The 24,646-nt window shown below is 42.9% G+C and overlaps 1 protein-coding gene across 2 annotated transcripts in view; it reads left to right on the forward strand.

Annotated features, from left to right (window-relative positions):
• CRIM1 (cysteine rich transmembrane BMP regulator 1) overlaps positions 1-24,646 on the forward strand; it is a 700,781-nt gene that overhangs the window by 545,295 nt on the left and 130,840 nt on the right. For both annotated transcript variants that reach the window (XM_075596630.1, XM_075596631.1), the window contains one exon: positions 19,606-19,734. In XM_075596630.1, coding sequence (XP_075452745.1) covers positions 19,606-19,734 — 129 coding nt within the window. The remainder of the gene's footprint in view (positions 1-19,605; positions 19,735-24,646) is intronic.

Raw genomic sequence — 24,646 nt, forward strand, 5'->3', positions numbered from 1 at the left:
CCTACCAGCAAAAAGCACAGGTCTAAAGTGGTTACAAAAGGGTTGTACGGAGTATAGGACTTAACTCTTTCATTACAAAGGGAGAAAAATCCTCTTGTTACAGTAATTAAGGGGATAATAGTATATAAATGGTGAATCACTTTGTGACGTTGACTGCCTAAGTAACACTTCTACAGTAAATGTTCAAGTGTGTTATTGAGTTGAACAAGTATGTAACATGCTATCATTTATTTTCTCTCTCTTTGTGTATACGCTATCTAATCCTCAGGTTACATGTGTCATACAAAGATATATATGATGGATCATATAAATGTCTGAAACACATCATGAGATGCATCTGATAATGTGTCACGAAGTTCATGTAATAAACTATACTAGTTTATAGTGATTAAGTAAGATATGATTGTCTGACCTATTGTAATGTGGTATATAATCTTGACTTATTAAATATTGGTGTACAATAATGTGCCTACATATTATAACAATAATTAGCAACCGGCAGAAGTTGTGAAGAATCATGTTATTAACACACAGTAACTTCACTGTGTGAAAAATAAATTCAGAAATAATTAACATCTAAAATAATATGAAAATAATTTACAAGAAATCATCTCCTGTGTGTTAATTGGAATGCACATAATAGTTTTGCCAATGCGCGTGGGCAGTGTATTGGTAATGCATCTCTGCGCAACGCAAATACCCGTTCATACCACTAAAGTAACGATGATAGTTTGCTGAACGGACGTTAATTTTGCATACTGTATCATTAGCTTTGTGAATATCCATTAATCTCAGGAAATATAATGGAAGTTATCTATTTAGGTTACGTCACATTAGTAGGTTAGATTTAACAGACTTCTGGGGATGTACCCCAAAGAGCCACCTCCTTATCGGCAAATGATGGCATATTATTTGATATTTGCTTAAACATTTCTTGGATGAGTACGAATGTACACATGTAAAAGAGTTTAGACTTAGATCTCCCTATATAGTACTTCTAATGAAATAAATATCCTCCTTCTGTTATTCTCTTTTACGCCAGGGTTTACCAAACTTTTATAGGGGTTATCCAGCCACGATCTATTGTTAATTGCTAATGCCACCACGTAATAACCCATATCGGAACTTAGTGAATCTCTCTCTTAGAGTCTGAAACATAATGCAATTTAACAAGAGTCTTGCCACACTTAAACGTCACTAGTCAGGATGGTATTTAAGTTATTTTACTATGCAGATGTAGGCACACCATTTCAGGGGATTTCCCTTCGTGAGATTACAGATATCTGTCCTCCAGACTACTTTGAAGTTTATTCCAGAGTGCGCTAGGATTCTTGTTGGTTGTATCGTCGTTGATGTTTCTGAGGGTACCTGCCAGCCTGTTCCTGAACAGAATGAGTGCTGCCTCCACCATTTTTTCTTTGTGACATAATGCAATATCTCAAAGCCTCCACAAGGTCTACCAAAAGAGCACTGTTGCTGCCCCATTACCAGAGAAATTCCAAACTAAAGTCCAGGGCTCTATTAAATATAAATGGCAAAGAGCACTGACATTGCTAGTTAGCCAGTTAATGAGGCAAGTGTTGCACTACTGTACATTCCCAACACCGTCTGGCTGTGACCAGCGCCCTTTTTTCATTGGGTGCTTTACTGGTGCATTTCTTCTAAACTGCATTTCATTTGTGCTCTGAGGGCCTCCCTAGTTTTGGTAAGAGAAAATTGGGGAATTGCTGCATTAAAAGAAAAACATGTGTATTGCCCTCTTTACCCTATTCCCTCCCACCTCCTCAAACATCTTACTCTCACTGTAATCCCTACACACACACGTTTAACTCCTCCCTCAACTGTTATACATTTTCTACCTCCTTCAAAGCATGCAACAGTTATACAGTACCTTTTATGCAAAAATGCAAGCTTGACTCTACCAGTCTCGCTAACTATCGCCCCGTCATCCTCCTGCCTCTAAACTCTTTGAACGCCTTGTATCCTCTTGCTTGCTCCATTTTCTTACCTCCTATTCTCTCCTAAACCCTCTCCAATCTGGCTTCCGCACTGCTCACTCCACCGAAACAGCCCTCACTAAAATAACTAATACCCATGCTGCTAAAAACCAAGGTCAGTACACCCTGCTTATATTACTCAATCTCTAAAGCCTTTAATACTATGGACCACCTTCTTCTCCTTCAGATTCTCTATACCGTACTCTTTATATCCTAAACAGAGCACTGTCCTGGATTTCCTCTTACCTCTTCCATCGTACTTTCAGTGTCTTGTTTGCTAACATCTCCTGTCGATCTCCTCTTCTCCTCTTCTATCCTGCTGTATCGACCAAAGTTTCTGAATGTCTCTCCACTATATTATCCTGGATGGCCCTCCGCCAACTCAAACATAACATGTCAAAGCCTGAGCAACTCATTCTTCCTCGCAAGGCTGGCCCTACTGCCCCCTTGTCCATTACTCTTGGCAGCTCTATCATACACCCAGTATCACAGCATTCCCCTCTCACATTCACAATGTAGCTAAAACCTGATGATTTTTCTTCGTAATATTGCAAAGATACGCCCTTTCCTATGTCACTGTACTGCTAAAACTCAGGCCCTTATTCTCTACTGTCTCAACTATTGTAACCTTCTACTGTCCGGCCCTCCTGCCTCACTTATAATCTATACTGAACACTGCTGCTAGAACTGCTTTACTCTCTCGTAAATCTGTCTTGGTGCCTCTCCTGGTGAAATCCCTCTCCTGGCTTCCTATTAAATACTGTATTACTTACAAAATTCTCCTTCTCTCTTTTAAGAAAATGCACTCCTCTGTCCCTCCTTACATCTCAGCCCTAATTTCTAGATATACACCTGCCCAACCTTTGCATTCTGCTCAAGGATCTGTTCTGTCTACCACTTGTGTATCTAAAGCCCTCTCCCACCTAAAACCTCTCACTCACTTCCCCACACCTCTGGAGTGTCCTTTCCCTCAATATCCGACTGGCACCCTCTCTCTCCACCTTTAATGCCCAACTTAAAACACACATCTTTAATTAATCATTGTGGTAGCTCCATTGGCTGATACTATACATCTCATTTTCCCATGTATCCCATGACCCCTGACAGCCGCACTTACCATACTGTAACAACCCCTACTGTCTCTGTAATTTCTCCATATTTACCACTTAGATTATAAGTGGGACTCCTTTTCCTAATGTCTACTTTGATGTGTAAAGTGCTTATTCGTGTTATGTAGTTGCACTATTATGTCACGGGTAGTACTGCTGTAAAGCGCTATGTACATGGATGGCGCTATATAAATAAAGAGGTACATACAATAGGTTATTATGGGGATCTACTTCACTCTCTCAACAGGCTTTACCAAGGTAGACTGTTGGAAAAGAAATATATGGGGTCTCAGAACTTTTGCCCTGGCATCATTAATGGTGCTCTTTATAGATAATTTGAGTGATGATGCTGTGATTGCACACAGCATGGCTAATTACAAATTATATTGATATAAATAGCCCTTGTAAATCCTTTTCAAGCATCCCTGCAGACACTTGAAGGCAGCTCTTAACTGTGCTCAGCAGCACAGAAATGTAAAAGCATTTCTGTGAGATTGTGGCGCTTGTCTGTGTAGTGTTTATGTTAACAACTCCACCAAATTGGGGATGACAATGTAGTTGTACAGCTACTGAATTCAAAACAGATCAGCTGGTCAAAGAGTACTGTCAAGTGTTTCCACATGAATGGCAGTATGTCTATAAGCAGATCTTTAGTGAATAGTTCTAATCGCCCAGTTCTGCAGGTTTAAGTCTTTGATAAATAACCCCCTTCATGACAACAAATACACGTCAATGCATTAAAGGTAAATAGAAGCAGATCATAGAGGTTTTTGTGCGATCATGTAAACAGGGTGTGAAGATGTCCTCTTCATCATATGGATATTGGCCTAACCTGCTGAAGCTTCTTCTTGGGAGCTAAAATATACACTGGCGACACACTTTATTGCAGTGTGGCCAGTACCGCAAGCTGGGTGATTTCCCGGCTTGCAAGTGGCAGCCCCTCGGCGTGCCGCGCGTCTCCGATGCGCGGTCACGCGTCATGGGGTGCCTGCACCCCCTGCACGCACGTCCAGGGCTCCCGCGATGTGGGGGACGGCGGCAGGGGGTTTCGGGGGACCCGGCGGACCCGGAGAGGAGAGGGGGAAGCCGCGATCGGCGGGCCTCTCCTCCGCTGCTTCGGCGCGCGCCCGGCACCCTCCGGCACGCGCCAGGTAACTGCTGCGGCCGAGAACGGGCAAATGCTCGAATAAACTCGGCTGCAGCAGTACCTATATCTCCCTTGTAAACTTAAGTACACATGTATATTTATCAGCTTAGGTTAGAAATACAACAAGAGACAAAAGGGCCCAGATGCTACATCCAACTTTCCAAATAATTTAGTTCAGTATTTTGGCCAAAATATTTCCAGCCTGCAACCATATCACGGTAAATCCATTTCAGTAGGTCCTACACGACCAATATTATACTGTTTCACGTATTGCTTCCACCGCATAGAGAGAAGAAATACAAATGCTGCAGCCCACAGCAAGGGGAGCGTGACATGCAGCACATGCGCTGCCTAAAAGTTAGGGAGACCATATTTTTGTGTTATGTATGAGCTACAGTACAAGGCAGTTAAAACTGGTTAAAAAACGAGAAGTGCCCTAATAATTTGATATACCCTGGATCCGCCTGCCCAGTAGGAACAGCCACGGGTCCAGCGTGATCTCTAAGCCGAGAATCCTCTGTAGCCAATCTCTAATTTATTCCCAAATCGGGACCACTCTGCTGCAGGACCACAGCATATGTTGCAAGTCTGCCACCTCCCCACACTGCTTTGGGCAGAGAGGGGAGTGGCCCCTAACAAATTTAGCTAACCTTAACGGGGTGTAGTACCAGCGCATAAGGACTTTATATGCATTCTCCTTTAATGTGGTGCATATTGAGCTTTTCGCCGCTCCCTTTATGATCTTGTCCCATTCCTCGTCCTCTAACGTCTCGCCTAAGTCCGCTTCCCACTGTCTAATGTATGTGAGTCGGTGGTCCTTGGGGGTCTCTGGACAGATCACTTCCCTGTACATTATAGATGTTAGTCCCCTTGTGTCCGTACCCCTGGAACACAGCTGCTCAAAATTTGTTCTTGCAGGTCTAATTGGTGTTTTATTCTAGAAGTCTCTGATCTGGAGGTATCTAAAAAATTCCTTATTTGATATCGCCGTTGTGGCCTTAATTTGGTCAAAGGTTTGTATATATTTCTTATCCTCCAGATCTTTGAGTCGTGTAATACCCGACTGTTCCCAAGCTACCAAATTATTTCTATTCAGACCCGGAGCGAAGTCTGGATTGCCGATAATCGGTGTCATAAGTGAGTCCTTGGAGGTTAGATTGCATCTGAACTTAGTGGCCTCCCATACCTTTAATGAATTGACTATGGTCTGAAGTGGCGTGCCCATCTTATTTAGTCCCCTCTTGGGTATCCAAATCACATTGTGTATATCGAAAGGTGCACAGCAGTGTTTCTCTAATTCAACCCATCTCCTTAGGTGTGGGTCCATGTGCCATTGTGTAATTTGACTTAGTTGGGCCGCTTTGTAGTAAGCTATCAAGCAAGGTACCGCTAGTCCTCCTCTAATGGTGGGTCTCTTTAGGATCCCCTTTGCAATTCTTGGGTTTCTCTTATTCCAAATGAATTTCATAATTTGGGACTGTAGAGCGAGGATGTCCGCTGTTACTAAAGGTATAGGTAAACTCTGGAAAAGATATAACATCCTCGGGAGGAGGTTCATTTTCACGCTATGGATCCTCCCGATCCATGAGATACCACCTTTCATCCATGTTCGGAGATCCTCTCTCAAAGTCTTAATTAACCTGGGAAAATTGGCTTTGTATATCGTTTTGTAGTCCCATGTAATATATACCCCTAAATATTTGATTGCGGAGGGTTGCCATTTGAAATTAAAGTTTAAATCTATCAATTTCTCCACCTCTTTGGGTAGATTTATGTTGAGGGCTTCTGATTTGGCCTGATTGATTTTAAAGCCCGAAATTTGGTTGAATTTACTTAGTACACCAAATACATTGGGCAGAGATGTGAGAGGTTTTGACACCGTCAAAATGACGTCGTCAGCATACAAGGCTATTTTGTGTGTTTGATCCCCAATCGAAATTCCTGCAATATCTGGACTATGTCTGATGTGGGCTGCCAGGGGCTCAATACAAAGGGCAAACAACAGCGGGGACAGCGGGCACCCCTGTCTCGTTCCACTTTTAATGCTAAATTGCTCGGAGGGGAATCCCTGATGCCTCACCCGAGCCGTTGGGCCTTCGTATAGAGCCATAATGGCTTTTTGGAGGCGTCCTTCAAAACCAAACTCCCCAAGCGTTGCTGTTAGGTAAGGCCAGTCTATTCTATCGAAGGCTTTCTCTGCGTCCAGACTTAACACCATGGAGTGAATGTTTTTTCGCTTGGCCAGATCAATCAAATCAATTACCCTCCTGGTGTTGTCTGCCGCCTGCCTACCCCCGATAAACCCTACTTGATCCGTGTGAATCGACCCGGGAAGGACGCTACCCACTTTGTTGGCTATGAGCTTGGAGTATATTTTAATGTCGGAATTTATCAGAGATATAGGCCGGTAGCTCTTACAGTCTGCCGGGTCTTTTCCAGGTTTGTGGATCACTGAAATTGAGGCCTGTAGCATTTGTGTTGGGAAGGAGGCCGCCGCTAGAATATCATTAAATAGTCGTAACATGTGAGGGGCCAATAATTTCAGATATTTTTTGTAATACAGGTTCGAGAAGCCGTCCGGCCCCGGGGCCTTAGCTGGTTTGAGGTTTTTAATCACCTCTGACAGCTCTTCTAACGTGAAGTCAGCTTGTAGCGCCTCTCTCTCAGCCCTGCTCAGTGTGGGTAGTTTTGCCTCTGTCAGAAATGTTTGTAGCATCTCTTGTGTTTTTCGAGTGTGGGTGACTTTATCTCCATTATGTAATGTTTCATAGTAGGTTTTAAATTCTTCTACTATTTTCCCAGGAATGGATGTCAGTTCCCCACTCTGTGTTCGTATTGCGTGAATGTGGGACTTTGGAAGCTTATTTTTTAGCTTGTTGGCAAGTAGGGTGTCTGGCTTGTTAGCTTTTTCATAAAATTTGCACTTAGACCAAGTCATTTCCTTCTCTGCGTGGGAGGAGAGCAGGAGATTAAGCTTCATTTTGGTGTCTAATAATTGCTTCAGGATATGATCCTGTTTGCTCTCTTTATGTCTGGCTGATAGGTCTGCTAATTGTTGTTCTAACTCTTTTATTTTTTTTTCCCTTTCCCTTCTTCGTTTGGCGGCCAGATTCATTAATATCCCCCTGAGGGTCGCCTTATGGGCCTCCCACAGTGTGGAGTGTGCGTTCACACTCCCCTTATTCTCCCGAAAATACTCTTTGATTTTTTCCCCTACCTCCTTTTCTAAAGCCGGTATTTTTAAAAGGATCTCATTAAGTTTCCAATTCGCTCTGGGTCTGTCTAGTGGAATTAAAGTGTACCGCAGCTCTATAGATGCATGGTCAGACCATGAAATGTCATGCATCTCTGAACGAGTGACCCCAGGAACCAATCTCAGCAAAACAAGAAAAAACACAAAAGCGCACCAAGATGAGAGATAGATATTGTATTAGCAACAAATAATAAAATTAGTAACTTACATATAAAATTTCTTTAATAATCCCCGATTCTGGTGTCTATCACAGGAGTAGGGCATCACATAGGAAGTATGAAGGGTAATCTCAGTTCTGAGAGATCAGACCCGCGCGCTGGGGCTGTCTCTGTTCACTCTCCTGTCCTCCACGTGTGGTAGGAACCGGGGCCTTCAATAGGTGTCCTTAGGATGCCTGTCCATTTTTGATAGCATAGAAACGATCGGAAATAAGCAGGAACGGTACACTTGAGTGTGTACTGGTGGTGGGTAGTAAAACAGAACCAATCTATTTGACACAAGGAAGTAATCTATCCTGCTGTAACTGTTGTGAGGATGTGAGTAGAACGTATATTCCCTCACTCCCTGATGTTGTTCCCTCCAGATATCTAGGAGTTGGCACTGTTTCAGCCCTTTTGATATTGTTAATACGTCCTGTCTGTGGGCCTTGTTAGTGTTAGAGCATCTGTCCAGGTCAGTGTTAAGTGCTCGGTTCAGGTCTCCAGCCAGTATGATATTGCCTGTCGCTACTTTATGTAACTTGGTAAAGAATACATTAAAGAAGTCAATGGAGGATTCGCATGGGGCATATACTGTCGCCAGAGTAATGGGTCGGGCTTGAATAGTTCCGGTTACTATTATGTAACGTCCCTCTCTGTCCGTGAATGTTCTGTCAGCTATAAATGGTAATCTGTGATGGATTAAGATGGCTACCCCTCTTTTTTTAACATGTGCAGAGGACAAGAAATACGTCTTGAAATCTTTATCTAAAAAGTTTGGTCTGTTATTCTTTGAAAAATGCGTCTCTTGTATAAACAAAATTTCTGCTCCCTTCCGTTTGTAGTCCCTAATTGCAACCCTTCTTTTAGCAGGGCTATTGAACCCCTTCACATTATGTGAAATTAAGACTATTTCCTTATTCATTTATGATCTTCAGCCAGTTGTTCTGTCGTATTCTTGCTAGGCTCGCCTGCCACTGATCTGCTCCACTTCCTCTTTCTTCGCTCCACCCGGCCCGTACCCCTGAGGAAACAATGAGTGGGGAACACACAATTGGGGAAACCTGGGGGAACATAAAGACAAGACCACATGCAACACCAAATAACATTTCTCGGCGCCTCTTCTTTCCTCCTCCGGCTCCGAGTCTGATGCCTTTGAGCTCCAGCCTGGTCTGCGGGGCTAGATCCGACCTCCTGGAGTGTGCGTAGAGCTCTCCAGTTGCTCTGGCTCAAAGGTCTTCGTTAGGCCAGCGAAGAGCTTCCCTCCCCACTCCTAACGTGCGGCCCAAACGGACTTAAGAGCAGGACCTCCTCCCACTCCCGCCCCGCTCTGCAACTTAAACTTTAAACTAAAACCATCAATAAACTTAATGACCCTCTCCCCACCGTCTTGGATCGCCACCAGCGTTCCTGCGTCCTGCTCCTTCCTCTTTTTTGCCTGGACCCCCTACTACTTTGGTGCGCATTGTTGTGTTCCGTGTTACTTCTGACTTTCTATACTTTGTCGACCTTCCCTACTGCCGTTCTTACTTTCTAGCTCCTTTGTGTCCCCCTAATTCTTCCAGCCTCCTCTCCTCCAGCGTTACCTACCCCTACCCTCATCACTTGCACTTCCCTTCTGTCTACCTACTTGGTCCTGCTATGCACCCGTTGCTCCCTCTTCTTACCTTCCTCCACCTCTTACCTTCCACCGTCCTTCTACATCACTTACCTAACTCTTGCTTCCTTGCTCCCTCACCTCATTATCCTTATGCTTACCCAACCCTACCATCATCCCTCTTTCCGTCTAACCTACTCTGCCCTTCTTACGCCGTCGTTCTACACTTTGTCTAACTTCCCTTCTGCCGTTCATACTTTCCAGTTCCCCTGTGTCCCTCTAACTCGTCCCTCCTCCTCCCCTCCAATGATACCTATCCCTACCTCAACCCCTGCGCTGCCCTTCTGTCTACCTGCTTAACCTTACCATGCACCTGCTATCCCCTTGTCTTATCTTCCCCCTAAACCTTATCTCCCATCGCCCCTCTTCCTACTGTTAAGCGCCTCTTTCCCTGTCCCTTCTTTTCCTCTTCTCTCCGCTTCGCTCGCTTTCCCGCTTCTTTCTTTTTCGAAATGCTTAAAAGCCAGTCCGGCAAGCTCCGGTCGCCTCTGGGGTCCTTCGCGTCCTTGCTTCTCCCCGGCTGACGTCACTTGCGCTCGCCTTGTGTGTCCGTGAGTTCCACCTCCAAGATGGCGTCCGAACTTCCGGCTCCGGATGGTGACGTCCTTCCGCTCCGCCGCCATTTTGGATCTCGATTCTCAGCTAGACGGAGGTGTTCTCGCTCTTTCCTGGTTCCCGCCTTCCTGTACCTCTGCTCCTGCGGTTCACCGTGGATCTCCAGATGCCGCCATCTACACCGCCTTCTTCTCGGACCATGCTTTCTCCACCTGGGGGCTGCGGGCCAGCGGTTTCAGGTATTTATATTTCCTTTGCAGGTCGCCTTTGTTGTGTCCTTGGTGGCGTGTAATTATCAGCTTAAAAGTAGCTGATTTGTGGCACAGCGTCTGTAGCTGCTGGGGTCAGATGAGAAACTTGTAAACCGAGTAACTTTTTTAACTTGCTTATGTTTTATTTACTGAGTCTTTAATTGTCTCTTCTCACTCGTGAGGATTTGGGGCTTTGTGACCATATTGGGTCCGGGGTTGATTCACTGGGGCTTTGGCGCGCGGGGGCCTCTCCCAATCCAAGCTTGTGCATGAAGGCAGGGCCTTCCTCCGGCTCTCTTATGAACATGGTCTTGCCACCCTTTGTTACCGATAGTCCAAAGGGGAAGGTCCACCGGTATCTCACCCCATTGTCTCTCAGAGTTTTGGTTAGGGGGCCCAAGTTCCTCCGCCTGGCCAACGTTACCGGGGAGAGATCCTGGAATATTAGTAACCGGGCCCCTTCAAACTCCACTGCTGGTAGAGGTCTCGTTTGCTGGAGCACTGCCTCCTTCGTTCTATAGTGGTGCAGCCTTATCACTATATCCCTCGGCTGTTCATTCTGTAGCGGTTTGGCCCTGAGTGCCCTGTGGCAGCGATCCATAGCCAGCAAGTTTTGCTGCATCTCCGGTAATATCGATGCCATCTATCGTGTGATGTATTCATCACAGTCCAGGACTGTCTCTGGCACTCCTCTGATTCTCAGGTTGTTTCTTCTGTCGCGGTTCTCTGCGTCCTCTTGTCTGTCCCTGATTTCGTTTATTTGTGCCTGTAAGTCCCCAGTCTTTTTGTCCTGCCTTTTGATGGCTTTAATGGATTGATCCACCTTAGTCTCGAGGGCCCCGGTCCTCTCTCCCAGGCCTGTTACTTCTTTTTTGAGATCCCTCATCTCAGATTGTAGCATGGATCGTAAATCATTATACAACCGCATGAAATCACACTGCCGAACCGGCATCAGGGCCTGACTGCCGATTTCTTCCCCTTCTCCATCCAGCTCCGTCTCTGAGCCCGCGTTTGAAATCGGCACCATTTCTGTCTCTGCTCTGCCCGGCCGAGCTCTGCCGAAATATTCTGGCAGCCCCTTCTTTCTTGTGACTTTTACTCCTCGCTTGGACATCCTTGGCTATTGTGCAATCTCTCTGTGCTTTGTGTTTTATTTTGTACTCGTTTTTGTGGTTTTATTGGCTTTTATTTCACGAGCGGGGCACGGAGCAGTGTACCTACACGTCCATGCTCTTTCCCGTCGCGCATGCGCCTCAGTAACATTGTTTTTAAAGCCATAAATCACATTATTATTATTAATAATAATAATAATAATAATATGAGTAGCATTCTTAGATTGGGTTCAAATAATGCAGTTTTCCAGTTACTAATGTTTCTGTCCAAATACAGTCTGCTATACTTAGATTGAAACATTGGTAAATAAATGCTGTACAGTAAATACCAGTTATGGCGCCCCCCATTTGCGCACCCCATTTGCGCACCCCATTTGCGCACCCCTGTTCTAGGGAATGACTGAATCACTTATTTGTGGTAATGGTTGTACAGGAAGTGAACAATATACTGCTCAACCCGGTCCTCGGGGGCCACCCGATCCGACCGCGCTATAACCGGGTCTGCGCTAATTTTAAAAGAAAATGTCCGCCGTGCGCCGGATCTGGAGGAGGGGGTAGGAGGAGGGAGGAGGCAGCAGTGAGGCGCCGGAAGCCCCAGCACTTCCCCCAGCAGCCCCACACGATCCCCCAGCAGCCCCACACGATCCCCCAGCAGCCACAGCACTTCCCCCAGCAGCCCCACATGATCCCCCAGCAGCCCCAAACGATTCCTCAGTAGCCACAGAACTTCCCCCAGCAGCCCCACACGATCCCCCAGCAGCCCCACACGATCCCCCAGCAGCCCCACACGATCCCCCAGCTGCCCCACCACGATCCCCCAGCTGCCCCACCACGATCCCCAGCACCACCAGAGGTAGGGGTGTGTGTGGTTTTTTTTTTTTAATATTTGGGGTCCACGATCAAACCACGCTAAACGGGGTTGAGCTGTACTGTATATGACTTCCTTTGTAGGAGTCATGGAGCACTATGACAAAACAGAGTAAACAAATAATGTAATGTCACTATGAAAATTGATCTTTGGATAGGTACAGTAGATCACTTTATTTTGAATCAATTAAAGTAAAGAGAAAATGGGAGGGAATAAATTAACCTTTTCCACCTGCAGGTGCTTCTGCAGAGAATTATTTTACAATTGAGGCACAGTGCACAATTGTAGTTATGGCGTGCATGAGTATATTCAACTCCAAGCTAATAATTAGTCATGCACTCAAAAATGGGTCGTTCAGACCATTGAGTAACATGTGAAGTACAATTTGTCTCTCTTTGTCTCGCCGTTGCAGACAGTAAATACAGGAGGCTTACTTAGTTATCATTTAATACACTATTTCTTTAGAGTATGAAGACATCAGCTCACAGTGTCTGAACTGATTAAGTCTGAGCCAGACTAGATGTGTTTGTTCAATGTCCAATAGCTTTTATACGAAGAGAGGAATGTAAGCATGGTTAAAACCAGTTAAATCAATACCAGCACTACTGGCCAATCATGGATGCCCTATGGCATGCTTTGAGTGACTGAATGACCTGTTATTGGGTTTACTTTTTATTTTAACCTGTATGTCGCTGCCACCTTCAATATTACTTACATTAATCAAAAGAGCCAATTGTACCTTTGACCCCTTCAGCATTTTGGGGAAGCTGAAGTAATGGGTAGTCCAGTGTTGCAGCCTCTATGCTGGATTATACATTCTGATACATTTATTCGGTACTGACAAATAATGAACACCAAATTTAGGTTGTTTCTTTTTTTTCTTAATTTCTCATTAGAGATTTAAGGCCCGGGGTGAGGCAAAGCTAGTTTCCATGTGCTGAATCATTTGAACGTTTGAATTACATTTTGTTTCTGTAATTGTTTTTTTGTTTTGTTTATAGGTTGTTTTTTTTAAAGTCGTTTTTATTGAGTTTTTCATACGTGTTTCTATTAAACCACGGCATAGCATTGCATACAAAAAAATAGCATTATACAACAAAAATGCAGACATATTTATACACAAACTTTACTATTAATGTTAAACATCCAACTTTAAAGGCTAAAGGTTGTACACATGTAGACAAATACACAAATAATATTAAATCACAGTCAATTATTTCTTAAACTCAATTTTCAGCTTCAAAACCATGCACTGATATGATAGTTTATAACTTGCTGTTGTGTTAAAGGAGCATTCCATGGAAAAAATTAATTCACCTAGATGGAAACAGGGGGTCTCCGGAGCGGAACCGTGTTAATTTCAGCTCCGCCAGCCCCCTGCTTCTCGAAATTCATTGCTCCGTAGGTGCTTCTGCATCCAATTTCGGCTCTGGGGGCACCCTGTAAACAAGTTAACCTCCGTAGGTGCTGCCCTCACCTAAGGGAGGTTTAAAGCATCCGCGTCATGCGAGCCAAAAGGAAGCCGTGACAAATGACGTTGTGGCTTCCTATTGGCCAACGTGACATGGGAGCTTTAAACCTCCATAATATTCACCCCGGCGGGTCCAGTGCTGAAGTCACCTTGAGAGATATGTATCTCAAGAAGCCGAGCTGAAATTAACAAGGTTTTGCTCCAGAGACCCCCCTGCTTCCCAACAATGCTTAAACGAATAAAATAAAAAACCCTACACAGAACTATTTTTTAACCTTCTATAGCCTTAAAGGGCGAAACCCTAAAAAAAAAGTTCCAATTGAGAAGTTGATAAACGTCCCTTTTTACTCCTTATGAATGGGGTTGCTGTGGATGTCACGAATGTAAAATAATTTTTTTTGTTCATCTTCCTTTCTTTCTTTTCTTTTTTTTTTTTAAATCTGACCTACAGAAATGCTTAAAATGCGGCGAAAGTATACAGAGCAGAAAGAATGAAATGTCGTGTGCGTTCGCTCTGCTGTCTTATAAATCCGTAGTGTCATAAGATTATTTGGTACAATAAAGAGTTTAATTCCAGATTTCCTGCGACACTAGAGACGTATTGAAGAACCCACATATTTTGACCTCATTGCTAATCACTAGCTTTCACCTGGGAGATATTCCATTCATTAAAGCTGGGCAGCGTGTGCTGTGAAATTAGGACAGGGCTCTCTACAATACTGGTATTACCTCTGCAGCATGAAGGGAAAGGATTAGAATCTGTAATTGGAAGAGAAGAATTAAATCCAATTTCATTATGGAGTCAGATCTGATTAAAAAGTTAGTAGCTCAGAAAACCTTTTCTTGCTGCTTAGAAAGGGAACCTTTGCTTCAGAGAAAAGCGTTTATGGCAACAATTGACATGGTATGATTGGACTAGGGTTTTATAGCACAGGATATATATATATATATATATATATATATATATATATATATATATATATATAAATAATCACAGCAGTGTAGAGATCCCTCCCCCCCCCCCCCCCCCCTTCCTCACCCCATCAAGTACATATCTGGAAAAAGAGTTTAAAGCAGATTTACTAACCTTATTTTTTATTGTATTTTAATTTATACTTTAAAAGGCCTGAAGCCTGCAGTAGTATTGGGCTAATGCAGCACTGATACCCATTATTGGGCTAATGTAACTGTGATACACATTATTGCGCTAATGTAGCACTGATTTCCATTATTGGGCTAATGTAGCACTAATACACATTATTGGGCTAATGTAGGGACTGGTGCCCATTATTGTTCTAATGTGGCACTGATTTTTATTATTGGGCTAATGTAGCACTGATACACATTATTGGGCTAATGTAGCACTGATTTCCATTATTAGGCTAATGTGCACTGATACCCATTATTGGCACTTTGTAAATCTCCCTGTTAAAGTCTAATAATGTTACCAAATGACAGGAGATTGCTAGAAAACATGGGAATAGCACACAAAACACGTCTCTCTGTGCAATACCTTTAAAGATAAGGAATAAAACCGAATCTCAAAATGTATGCAGTCACAAAGCCAGTGCTTGGTATCGGGCTTGCTCTCCCACTCACGCCACGTCACGGGTTCGTCGCACAGACATGGTTACACCACTGACCTGGTGATATTGTTGCAGCTGGATGACATCACTCTTCCAGCAGGGACTCCACACAGATCTGTTTGGTCCAATGCATTTCGTGAGTCTTACTACATCAGGTTTAAATCGTCTAATTAACCCTTCTCATACCAGTATGTGATGTATGTCAAGTAAAAGGAGTCCTAATACAAATAAAATTTATAATATAAAAAAAAAATGCATACAACTATGAAATATATCCCTGCACAGAAACAAATTGATATAATACATGCTGCAGAGAACGGCATGTAAGTGTGCAATAGAATAGATCAGGGGGGCGGGGGCGTGAGATTTTCTGGGGAGGGGGGCGTGGTGGTTATAGAGGCCCCGCGCTCTTCCCCAAGGCATTTAAATGAAATGCCAGGGGAGGCGCGAGGCCTCTGTAAATCTCTCTTACGTGGTCTGAGCTGCCTCTTCGGCGACACGTTGCCATGACAACACGACATCAAGTGACGTCAAGACGTCATATGACGCTGCGAAGCTCCGTGCCAGTAAGGGAAGGGGACCGCGAACAGGGGGGAAATCTGACAGGGGGGGGAGCAAATAGAAAAGTTTGTGCACCCCTGGAATAGATGAAAGGTCATGTAACTACCTAGAACAGTGGTGCCCAACCTTTTTTTACTTTGTGAGCCACATTCTCGAAAATATTTGTTTTGCGCTTCCTGTGACAGGGTAGTTTCCCTGTCTAATAGCTATGCAGGGAAAACAGATGGGTAGCGGCTGAGTCCAGCAGTGAGCTCGTTAATCTAAGCCTGAGAGCAGACTGAGGTAATAAACCAGTTTTCACCTGTCGCCTTAGGAGGGTTTAAAAGCCTGGATAGTCCTGCAGTCTGGGTCTCTCTCTGGTCTTTGTACAGACCACACGTGCATGTCCCTGACTCCTGGGGACACCAGGGCATGCTGGCCTATAGGAACTTCCATACGCTGGGGGACTGAACTTTGGCCTAGGAAATCCCTACCCTTTATTTTGCTACCAGGTTTTTCCTGCATCTGGCCTGAGGGAAAAAAATCCTATGTTTTTGTTTATGGCATTTTGGTGAAATAAAAGCCTACATTTATTTTTCCCAAAACGGTCTCCTCTGCTCGCATCTCCTATATTAACCCTAATTAATAAATATTTGTGCCTGCTCACCAAACTATTGCTAAGAAAACTGTTTGATTGATCCTGGGCACTATCGTGTCCTGAGCTCATGGAGTAACAGTACCTCAGTGCGAGCGTGGTATAGCTTTCAAAGTCCAAAGGCCTGCCCACAATACGTCGCAACTTTGGAAGCTCCGGTGGTAATGAACAACAGTACCACCCACACTGAGGGGCAATTTGGGACCTGACTAAGCAATAGTCCCTCCACAGACTTAGCAACCTACTATACAACCTGGGATCTGCCATCACCTATTTTGGGGGTTCGAATCCCTTGGAGATAGGTTACCAGTTGGAGAACCAACTGTTGTGAATCACTGACCTAGAACATAAGGGACATTAAGTAAAACGAAAAAATGAAGATCAGAAGACTCTTGAGACATACTGTATACAGTAATTATAACTCAGTGGGCACCTGCTAGGAATCCTCAGATTAATGACATAATAGATCAGGGGAAATAAAACATACTGAAAATACAAATAATATTCCCCCCCACCCCAAAAAAAAGATTTATATGCCCTTGAAAACCACAGGAAATCAAAGCACCTTTAAAACATTTAGTTTCATTTTTGAAAACCCTCTTCAGAAATAATGTAATATACTGTACAGTAAAACATAATAGTCAGTCCCAGGATGGTATTAATTACCAAAGAAACCCTGGTGCATGTGGTGCTGCTTCTGGGAACGAGCCGGCAACTAAATGTAAAAGAAGATACCTGCAAGCTATTTCTAGGAAACCCTGTTTTTTTTTTTATTGCATTTAGGTTAATAGCCCGATGTGTCCCACTGGGCCAACATCCAAAGTATTCCAGTGGGAAAGTCTGTTTTTATGCAGAGAATTGTTGATTTCTTGAAAAGGAAATATTTTCGGAAATAAGATTTAGATTAATTTTAGTTGAAAGGGGCTTCTGAAAAGCCAGATCCAATCCGTGTCCTATCACCTGACCCCAGAAACATTGGCAATCTACAGAATATTTGGATAAAATGGGATTAGCTGCATATGTGTGTGGGCAAACCATAAACGAAATAGTTAATATACCTGTATTTATAAAAATTAACAAAACAGAACGGCTTCATCATTTTGTTATGTGGATATTTTACATTTCACTTACAGTCATGCGACAAAGCAGTACTGGGATTTAAAATGGGCTACAGTATAAAAGGAACTGTAAATGATCACCATAATTGTATCTACAGTTCAGTATATTAAATAGACTTTGATACAGTAGCACATACGGCTGTACAGTAGAACTCAATTCAATTTAAGGGGAGGAGGTTCAGTGTAAAATATCTGTCTGAGGATATAGTATTGAAAAACTCAAAGGTTGAAGATGACATTTTGAAACTGCATTGAAATGTGATTGAAGCCTAATGATAGTAAAGGTAGTTAGCCATTTCTTACTATTACCCTCTTGGCTTCTAGAAGTTATTGGCTTACAAATTTTCGCCACACTCTGAGGTAACAAGATCAGAAGAGAATGATGTGTGCATCCCAGGGAAATATAATATACAATGTATTATTTGTCATTTGTATTATTTGTAATAAAACAAAAACAAACAAAAAAACACACACAAAGTAACCACAGGGAAAACTAGAGCAATAAAAAAAAGAAAACAATACATGGCTGGTCCCTTTTCAAACCACGTGGTTAATGCAACTTATCTATGTTTTTTAGGGGAGCCCCTGCAGTGAGGCTTTTGGGCCTGTTCAAGTTGCGTTCCCTCTTGGTTCATTTTTTTTAACAGTCTTCATTACAGCTCTGCGGCCCCCTTCTCCCCGAGATACTTACATCGGAAGGCGCTGCTGGGTGCAGAAAATGTCTATATAAAGGTCCTGCATCCCGTGGGCCAATAGGAAGCCGCAACATCATCCCTAGCTGCTTCCTATGTGCCCACTTGTTGCGGGACCTTTAAGCAGATATGAGATACCGCATTACCTTCCGATATAAGTATCTCAGGGAGCAGGGGGTTCCCGGAGATCAAATTAACGTGGTTCAGCTCTGTAGCCCACCTGCTTCCCACCTAGGGAGGATATATATAATAATGTTTTTAAGGTAAAGCGCCATTTAACTTATAAGAGCCTATCCGGATGAAAAAGGGACGTTTTCGCATACACATGTATCTCGCTGTATAATTATTACATGTCCAAACTGTGCAAAAACAGCAGTTACCATGTGGTATACAAGTGTGTGCTAATGAGGCAAACTAATAAAATGACATATTCATGAGCAATTCATTAAGCTGCGAGTTTGCAGATCGCCCTGAACATCATGGCTAGAAATCTTGCCTCCCTTAAGAAGGCGAGAGTAAGAGAGACCAATTTAGGAGAGGCCCATTGACTTACAGTATATACATCAATGGTGAGATAAATGTGAATACACCAGAGATACCTGGGTAGTATGGTAATTAAACTCAATTAAATGTATTAAGTTTGCATATTTCTAAAAGCCCTATTTCGCCTACGAGGCGAGATTTCTGAATGGTCTTCCAGCAAATCCGTCAAAAAATGCATGCAAATGAGATACAAAGAGCAATTCTGCGCTCTTACCAATTGGGCTAAAATATACTAGTGACATTTTAACATTTATAACCTAAGTCTGTGTAATAATGGAGTTATTTGGTTGCATCTTTTGATCATTACATGATTCAAGCCTGCCAACCTCGTCAAGGTAGACTCCGTTTAGCAGGTACCTACACTGAATATATGTAATTTATTATTGTCCTGTGGACTAAAGTTTGTGAAGTATGTGAACGTGCCCGAAAGGGGTTAAATACATGAAGCATAGGCTTATTTGTGATTTGGTGCAGTTAAAAGCTGGCCAAAGCCAGTATTAGAGTTCCCTTATTATAAAGGTAAATGGTGGGTGCACAAATACCTTAGTGTGAAATATTAATACTTGCACATCTCTTCTTTCTGTCAGCCATAAACACTCCATCCATGCAATTGTTTTGCATACATGATTGTTTATGAATACAGCGTAAATGGCAGATTTTTATCATGTCAAATGTTATGCCTTTCTTTCGGGGCGACTTTCCATTGACAATATCACAATTTAATAGGTAAGACTCCTTTGTGACAATCGTACTTGTGAATGAAACTAGGCCTTGAAAATGCTATAGTTTGCTATGTCAGAACATAGGCCAAGGACCCCCTATTAAACTACACTTGTTCCGTCTCTCTTTTCTAGAACCTACATACATCACCATGGCTCCCCCGACATGTGACCTGTTAACAAACTGCACACTGAGCGACAAAGACTGTAGCTATGGATTCCGATTGGACCAGAGCGGCTGCCGCACCTGTCACTGCAAAACCAGTGAGTGCCCAGCAGGAAACCTGCTTACAATATACTTGTTTCCCTCTCTCTCTGATGCACTTGATATATATTTTTTCACTTCTTAGAACATGGAAGTTCTTTGAGTCAATAACTAGGAAAGACAATGATAATGATACTTTCCCCCCCGAAGCAATATAAACATGGTTAGTAGAATCACAGTACATTGGTTAAGTTCTGTAGTAATGAAGCATGCCAGTTAACATTTAACATTTATAGTCTAGTTTCCAATGTTTCTATCGTATCAATCTCCCACCTTATAACCAAGTAGTGTTTGTTACATGCGTTCATGTGTTAAATGATGGCTAAACTCTCAACCTAGTTTACACCGTCTGTACATTTTTATGTGCAAGAGGACACATTTTAGTATTGTCATTTAGTGCTAATGTGCAGTATAGTGAATGAAAATTAGGTTTCATGCAGGGTAAACGTAGCATTGCATTTACAGTATGCAAATTCTAGTATCTAGTATTCTAGTATCAGTTTCTGGCACCCAATGTGCCTTGCTCTCTCTGATACCTTTCACAAAGAGAGTTTGTTTACATGCAGACTGAGAAAGATCCACTGATCACTTATTATCTGTGAAATATCAAAGATTACAGCAATGTTGGTATGGAGCAGATACATGCAAGTAGAAGAAATACGGTGCCCTGTGTATCGACTGTGCAGAGCTATAGAAATCTAGAGCTACAGTATAGAAATCTTAGGAATACTGTATACGTAGGAAAAACGTGGTCATGACGATTATTGTCCCTTTGGCTGAAATATTTTCTGTATTAGAATAAATAGCACAATACCAAATACAGAAAAGCAAAACCATTCACCCAACTATCTCTAGAGTGCCATATCAACTTAAGAAAAGTGCTATTCATTATAGAAAGAGTAATAGGCAATACCCATAACTGGAGAGGTATTTTGTGATGTTAAATTAGAAAGGGCTGTGTTCTGACTCTGAAGCACTTGGCTATATAACTGATTTACTTATACTAATATGTCACTATTGTTACTTGTATTGTAATGACGCTCTATTCTTCATTTAATGCTACTACATCAAGATAAGTGATATTGCAATTTCATATAATAACAGACAGTTATTTTAGGGCCAAACGTACAGTAGCAAGTGTACGTTAGTGAGTGAACCATAATTGGTTGTTTTGTCACTTGAGTTCTGTGACTCTGCTAAACATTCAGCAAGAATGTTTTATTGTTGCTGTTTCCAAGAGAAAAGCAACATACTGTAATTAGTATTGATATTTGCATTCCTACCATATGTTCCAGTTTAGAGACAAGACAAACAACGATTAGTAACGTATTAATAACGAGCTTTATGTTTTATCTTAAAAATTGTGTTTTACTGAAGATTTTAAAGAAAGAAAAAAAAATAAAATGTTTCTTTCTATTATTGGTGCAGTGGTAAGTGGTATATATTTTCATCTGATTTATACTGATGTTTGTGGTACGGTGAATCTAAGTCAGACAAGAGTGAGAGGAATGGGAAGAAAAGTGAAAATGTGATTTTGGTGCGTAAATCGTATGGAGCTTTAATGATTTACTCAATATTACAAGGAGCTGGTACTGTGTTATTTCACGGTAGGTTCTTCTACATTAAAGACTAGAGCCTTTGCTAATCTTACAATCTGTAGTTATTTCTACACTATCAGATGATCAAACTTCAGTCTCCCTGTGACAAGTGAGGATAGTGCAGCTTTTGTCACAGAACTGTCGCTGTGTGACATGTGTCTGATAGTATCTATGTACGAAGGTACTTTTCACCAATATTGTCACACACATCAAATTTGATTCGGGGAGTGTCTTTGGGAGTACTTCAGCAACAAACATTCTGAGTTTGTATTCATCATTTAATTCTCTATTCTCAATATCAAGAACATTGCCTATGTTTGATGGGGTGATAACATCTCCAGTTAACAAATCTGCCTGGAAGAATCTTCTGACTTAAAACTCCCACCCAAGCAAAAAATGTAAAAAAAAAATCTTGTTTTAACATGCATTTTTTTGTTTCCTTGACACATAAGTTTTTATTAACTATGCAGTGCTATTCTGCCAGTAGACACACAAGAGAATGGGCCGCCATAAGGTGTCATAATAATAGCATGTTCTTGTATAGCGCTACTAGTTTTACATAGTATAGTGCTTTACAGAGACATTTTGCAGGAACAGGTCCCTGCCCTGTGGAGCTTACAACCTATGTTTTTGGTGCCTGAGGCACAGGGAGATAAAGTGACTTGGCCAAGGTCACAAGGAGCCAACACCAGGAATTGAACCAGGCTCCCCTGCTTGTGCCAGTCAGTGTCTTTACTCACTGAGCCACTCCTTCTCCCTAAGATACAGATGTATCAAGACTTATAGCCTCCATGAACGTGAAAGTTTGAGTGCCGGCACGCAGCTGGGCCAGGGCTCGATCGCGGCCATGAAGAAGCAAACAGCCCGGGAGGATGAACGCAGCAAGGGTCATTGTTTCTGAATGGGACCACCGCAGCCTTAATCCGACCGAGCCAGCCATGAGTCTGTAAGAGCTGCGCAGTGAAGTCACAGAGAGAAGCGGTCTCTCTGTGTGTCTCCATTAGCAGCTGTTACAGCAATCCAATGGTTTTTGTTTATATATACTGTATTGATGCAAGGGGTCTTCGAGGCTGAACCCCATTAATTTCAGCTGTGGATGCCCCAGCTTCTGGAGCTACAGACCACCGTAGTGGGGGCCGGGAGCTGCTTCAGCTGGGTCCACGTGAAGTGGGAGCTTGAAACCCTAGCCGGAGCGGCTACCTGCCACCTCTATGGAGGTTTATATCTCCAGAAGCAAGAGGTCCCCAGAGCTAACATTAATGGGGCTCTCCTTCGGAGACACCCTGCTTCACTGCAGTGTAGAAAAATTGATTTAAAGAGCTGCTCAGGGAGGCACAGAAAGACTTCGTCTCTGGGATGTCTCTTCACAGCTATTACAGACTGTCTGGTCCGGGACGATTAACACAGCTTTAATCTTCCCGGGATGCAAAATGTACAGTACTGATTTCGGGGGCCGCAGACCAACCGCACATGGTCGCAGATTTCAGCCCGTTGGTCCGTAGTCACGGAGGCAGTAAATCTTACTTCATACGTATCTAACAGCACTGCTTAGTAAATATGGCCCATATCCCCTTGTAATTTTAAACAGCGGAGAGTGGGGCACCAACTTTATTTTTTCTTATGAAGATCCTAGGAGCTAAATGTAATACAATTTATAACGGGTTTAGACAAAAAAAATTTTTGAATGGAAAGGTCGGAGTCTGCCAGTCAGATGAAATATATGAGACCACAAATGCTAAAAAGAGTGACGTGGAACTTCTTAATGAGTGACACCCACCACAGATGAGTACTATTTGTCAGGCCCAATACCAGAACTGATACTATCACAATTGCTCTGAAAGGTTTGTTTACCTTCTTTAAAGAGTGAAGGCAAAACTGATTTGCCAGCGTTCATGCCATACGAGTCATTATGGTCATTTCCGTCTCAAAGGACATCTAAAAACACCTTTGTTAAGATGGGAATCTGTTACGGGTACCGGGGAGATCTCCATGCCTCCGAATAGATTTTCCAGGAAGCACTTGAAAAGCGAAGTTTGAAAAAAAAAAATGTTTTATGGAGCTATGGAGAAAGGATTAAGTGTGCCTCAGGGAATATGTGCCTCCAGTATGTGCCATTGCATAGCAGATGTAGTTTATCTTGTAGACAGAGCAAGCAAACACATCTGCTTGTAGGCACTGGCCGCCAGCAGCGACACACTTTGGAGCACAGGTTGTGTCGAAAACATTTTAATGCATTGACTTTACTGCAAAGGACCAGGAGGGCAGAAGCTGTCACACGATAGCATGTGTTTATTGCAGTTATGACACTCTGTAATGCCAGGTCACTTTGGAAGAGAAAGTCCTTCCACTTTACTTTTTCCTGGTTGACAATTTGGCTAATAAGATTTCTCCTTGACAAGCTATTGAAAGGCAGGCTAAGGTGCATCGCAAATGTTTAATTAATTGTCTTACGCCTTTAAAAAAAAAACATTGTTTATTATTTTTCCTTTTAAAATTTGTTAAAGGTATACTAAAGTTATACATACTTTTAAAATCGTAGAACAGGGCCTCCAATGTTCATGTTCCGTTCTATAGACCAGGGGGGCGCAAACTTTTTTCCCTGCACCTTCCTGCCGGCGGTTCCCCTCTCTTCGCGTCCCCCCACCCCCGCTTACCTCGGCTCCGGCAACGCGACGTCACATGACCTTGCGGTGTCATTTGACACCGCGTTGCCATGGTGACGCATCTAAGAAGCCGCCAGAGCCAAGGTAAGTCAGGTTTACAGAGGCCTTTGCTGCTCCCCCAGTACTTAATTTAAGTGCCACCGGGAAGCCACCCCTCCGCAGTCAGTCTCGCTCCCCCCAGTTTGCGCACCGCTGCTATAGACATCAATGTAATGTTGCATTGCTTCTCCATAGAGGACAGCAAATAATAACACCACTTGTTAACACATTCACATGTCTCAGACAGGTCCACTGACCCACCTTTCCCCATTATCTCTTAGCATACAATGCTTCCACTGCAGCCAGGAATTCTGAGAAATGACATGCAAATGAGCGCCCACATTGTATAACTTTTTGCTTCGTACCCATTTACACAAGGACCCCTATAAACTTATTCCTGCCACATTACACAGCTTTTCAGCACAGCCTGAGTCAAAGAAGTGCACAGCCAGTAACCTACTCACAGACTGCTATTTCAACCTTTTGGGTCTCGTCAGTATGAGGTTGGTTCCTGGCTATGCAATACGTGGCTATAACCAGGTACAAATAAAATAACGGTGAGTACAAAAGTGACAAAAACACTCCAGCGCCTACAGTATAGAGCAAAGAAA

Source organism: Ascaphus truei, chromosome 4 (genome assembly GCF_040206685.1).
Source record: "Ascaphus truei isolate aAscTru1 chromosome 4, aAscTru1.hap1, whole genome shotgun sequence".
Classification (NCBI taxonomy): domain Eukaryota; kingdom Metazoa; phylum Chordata; class Amphibia; order Anura; family Ascaphidae; genus Ascaphus; species Ascaphus truei.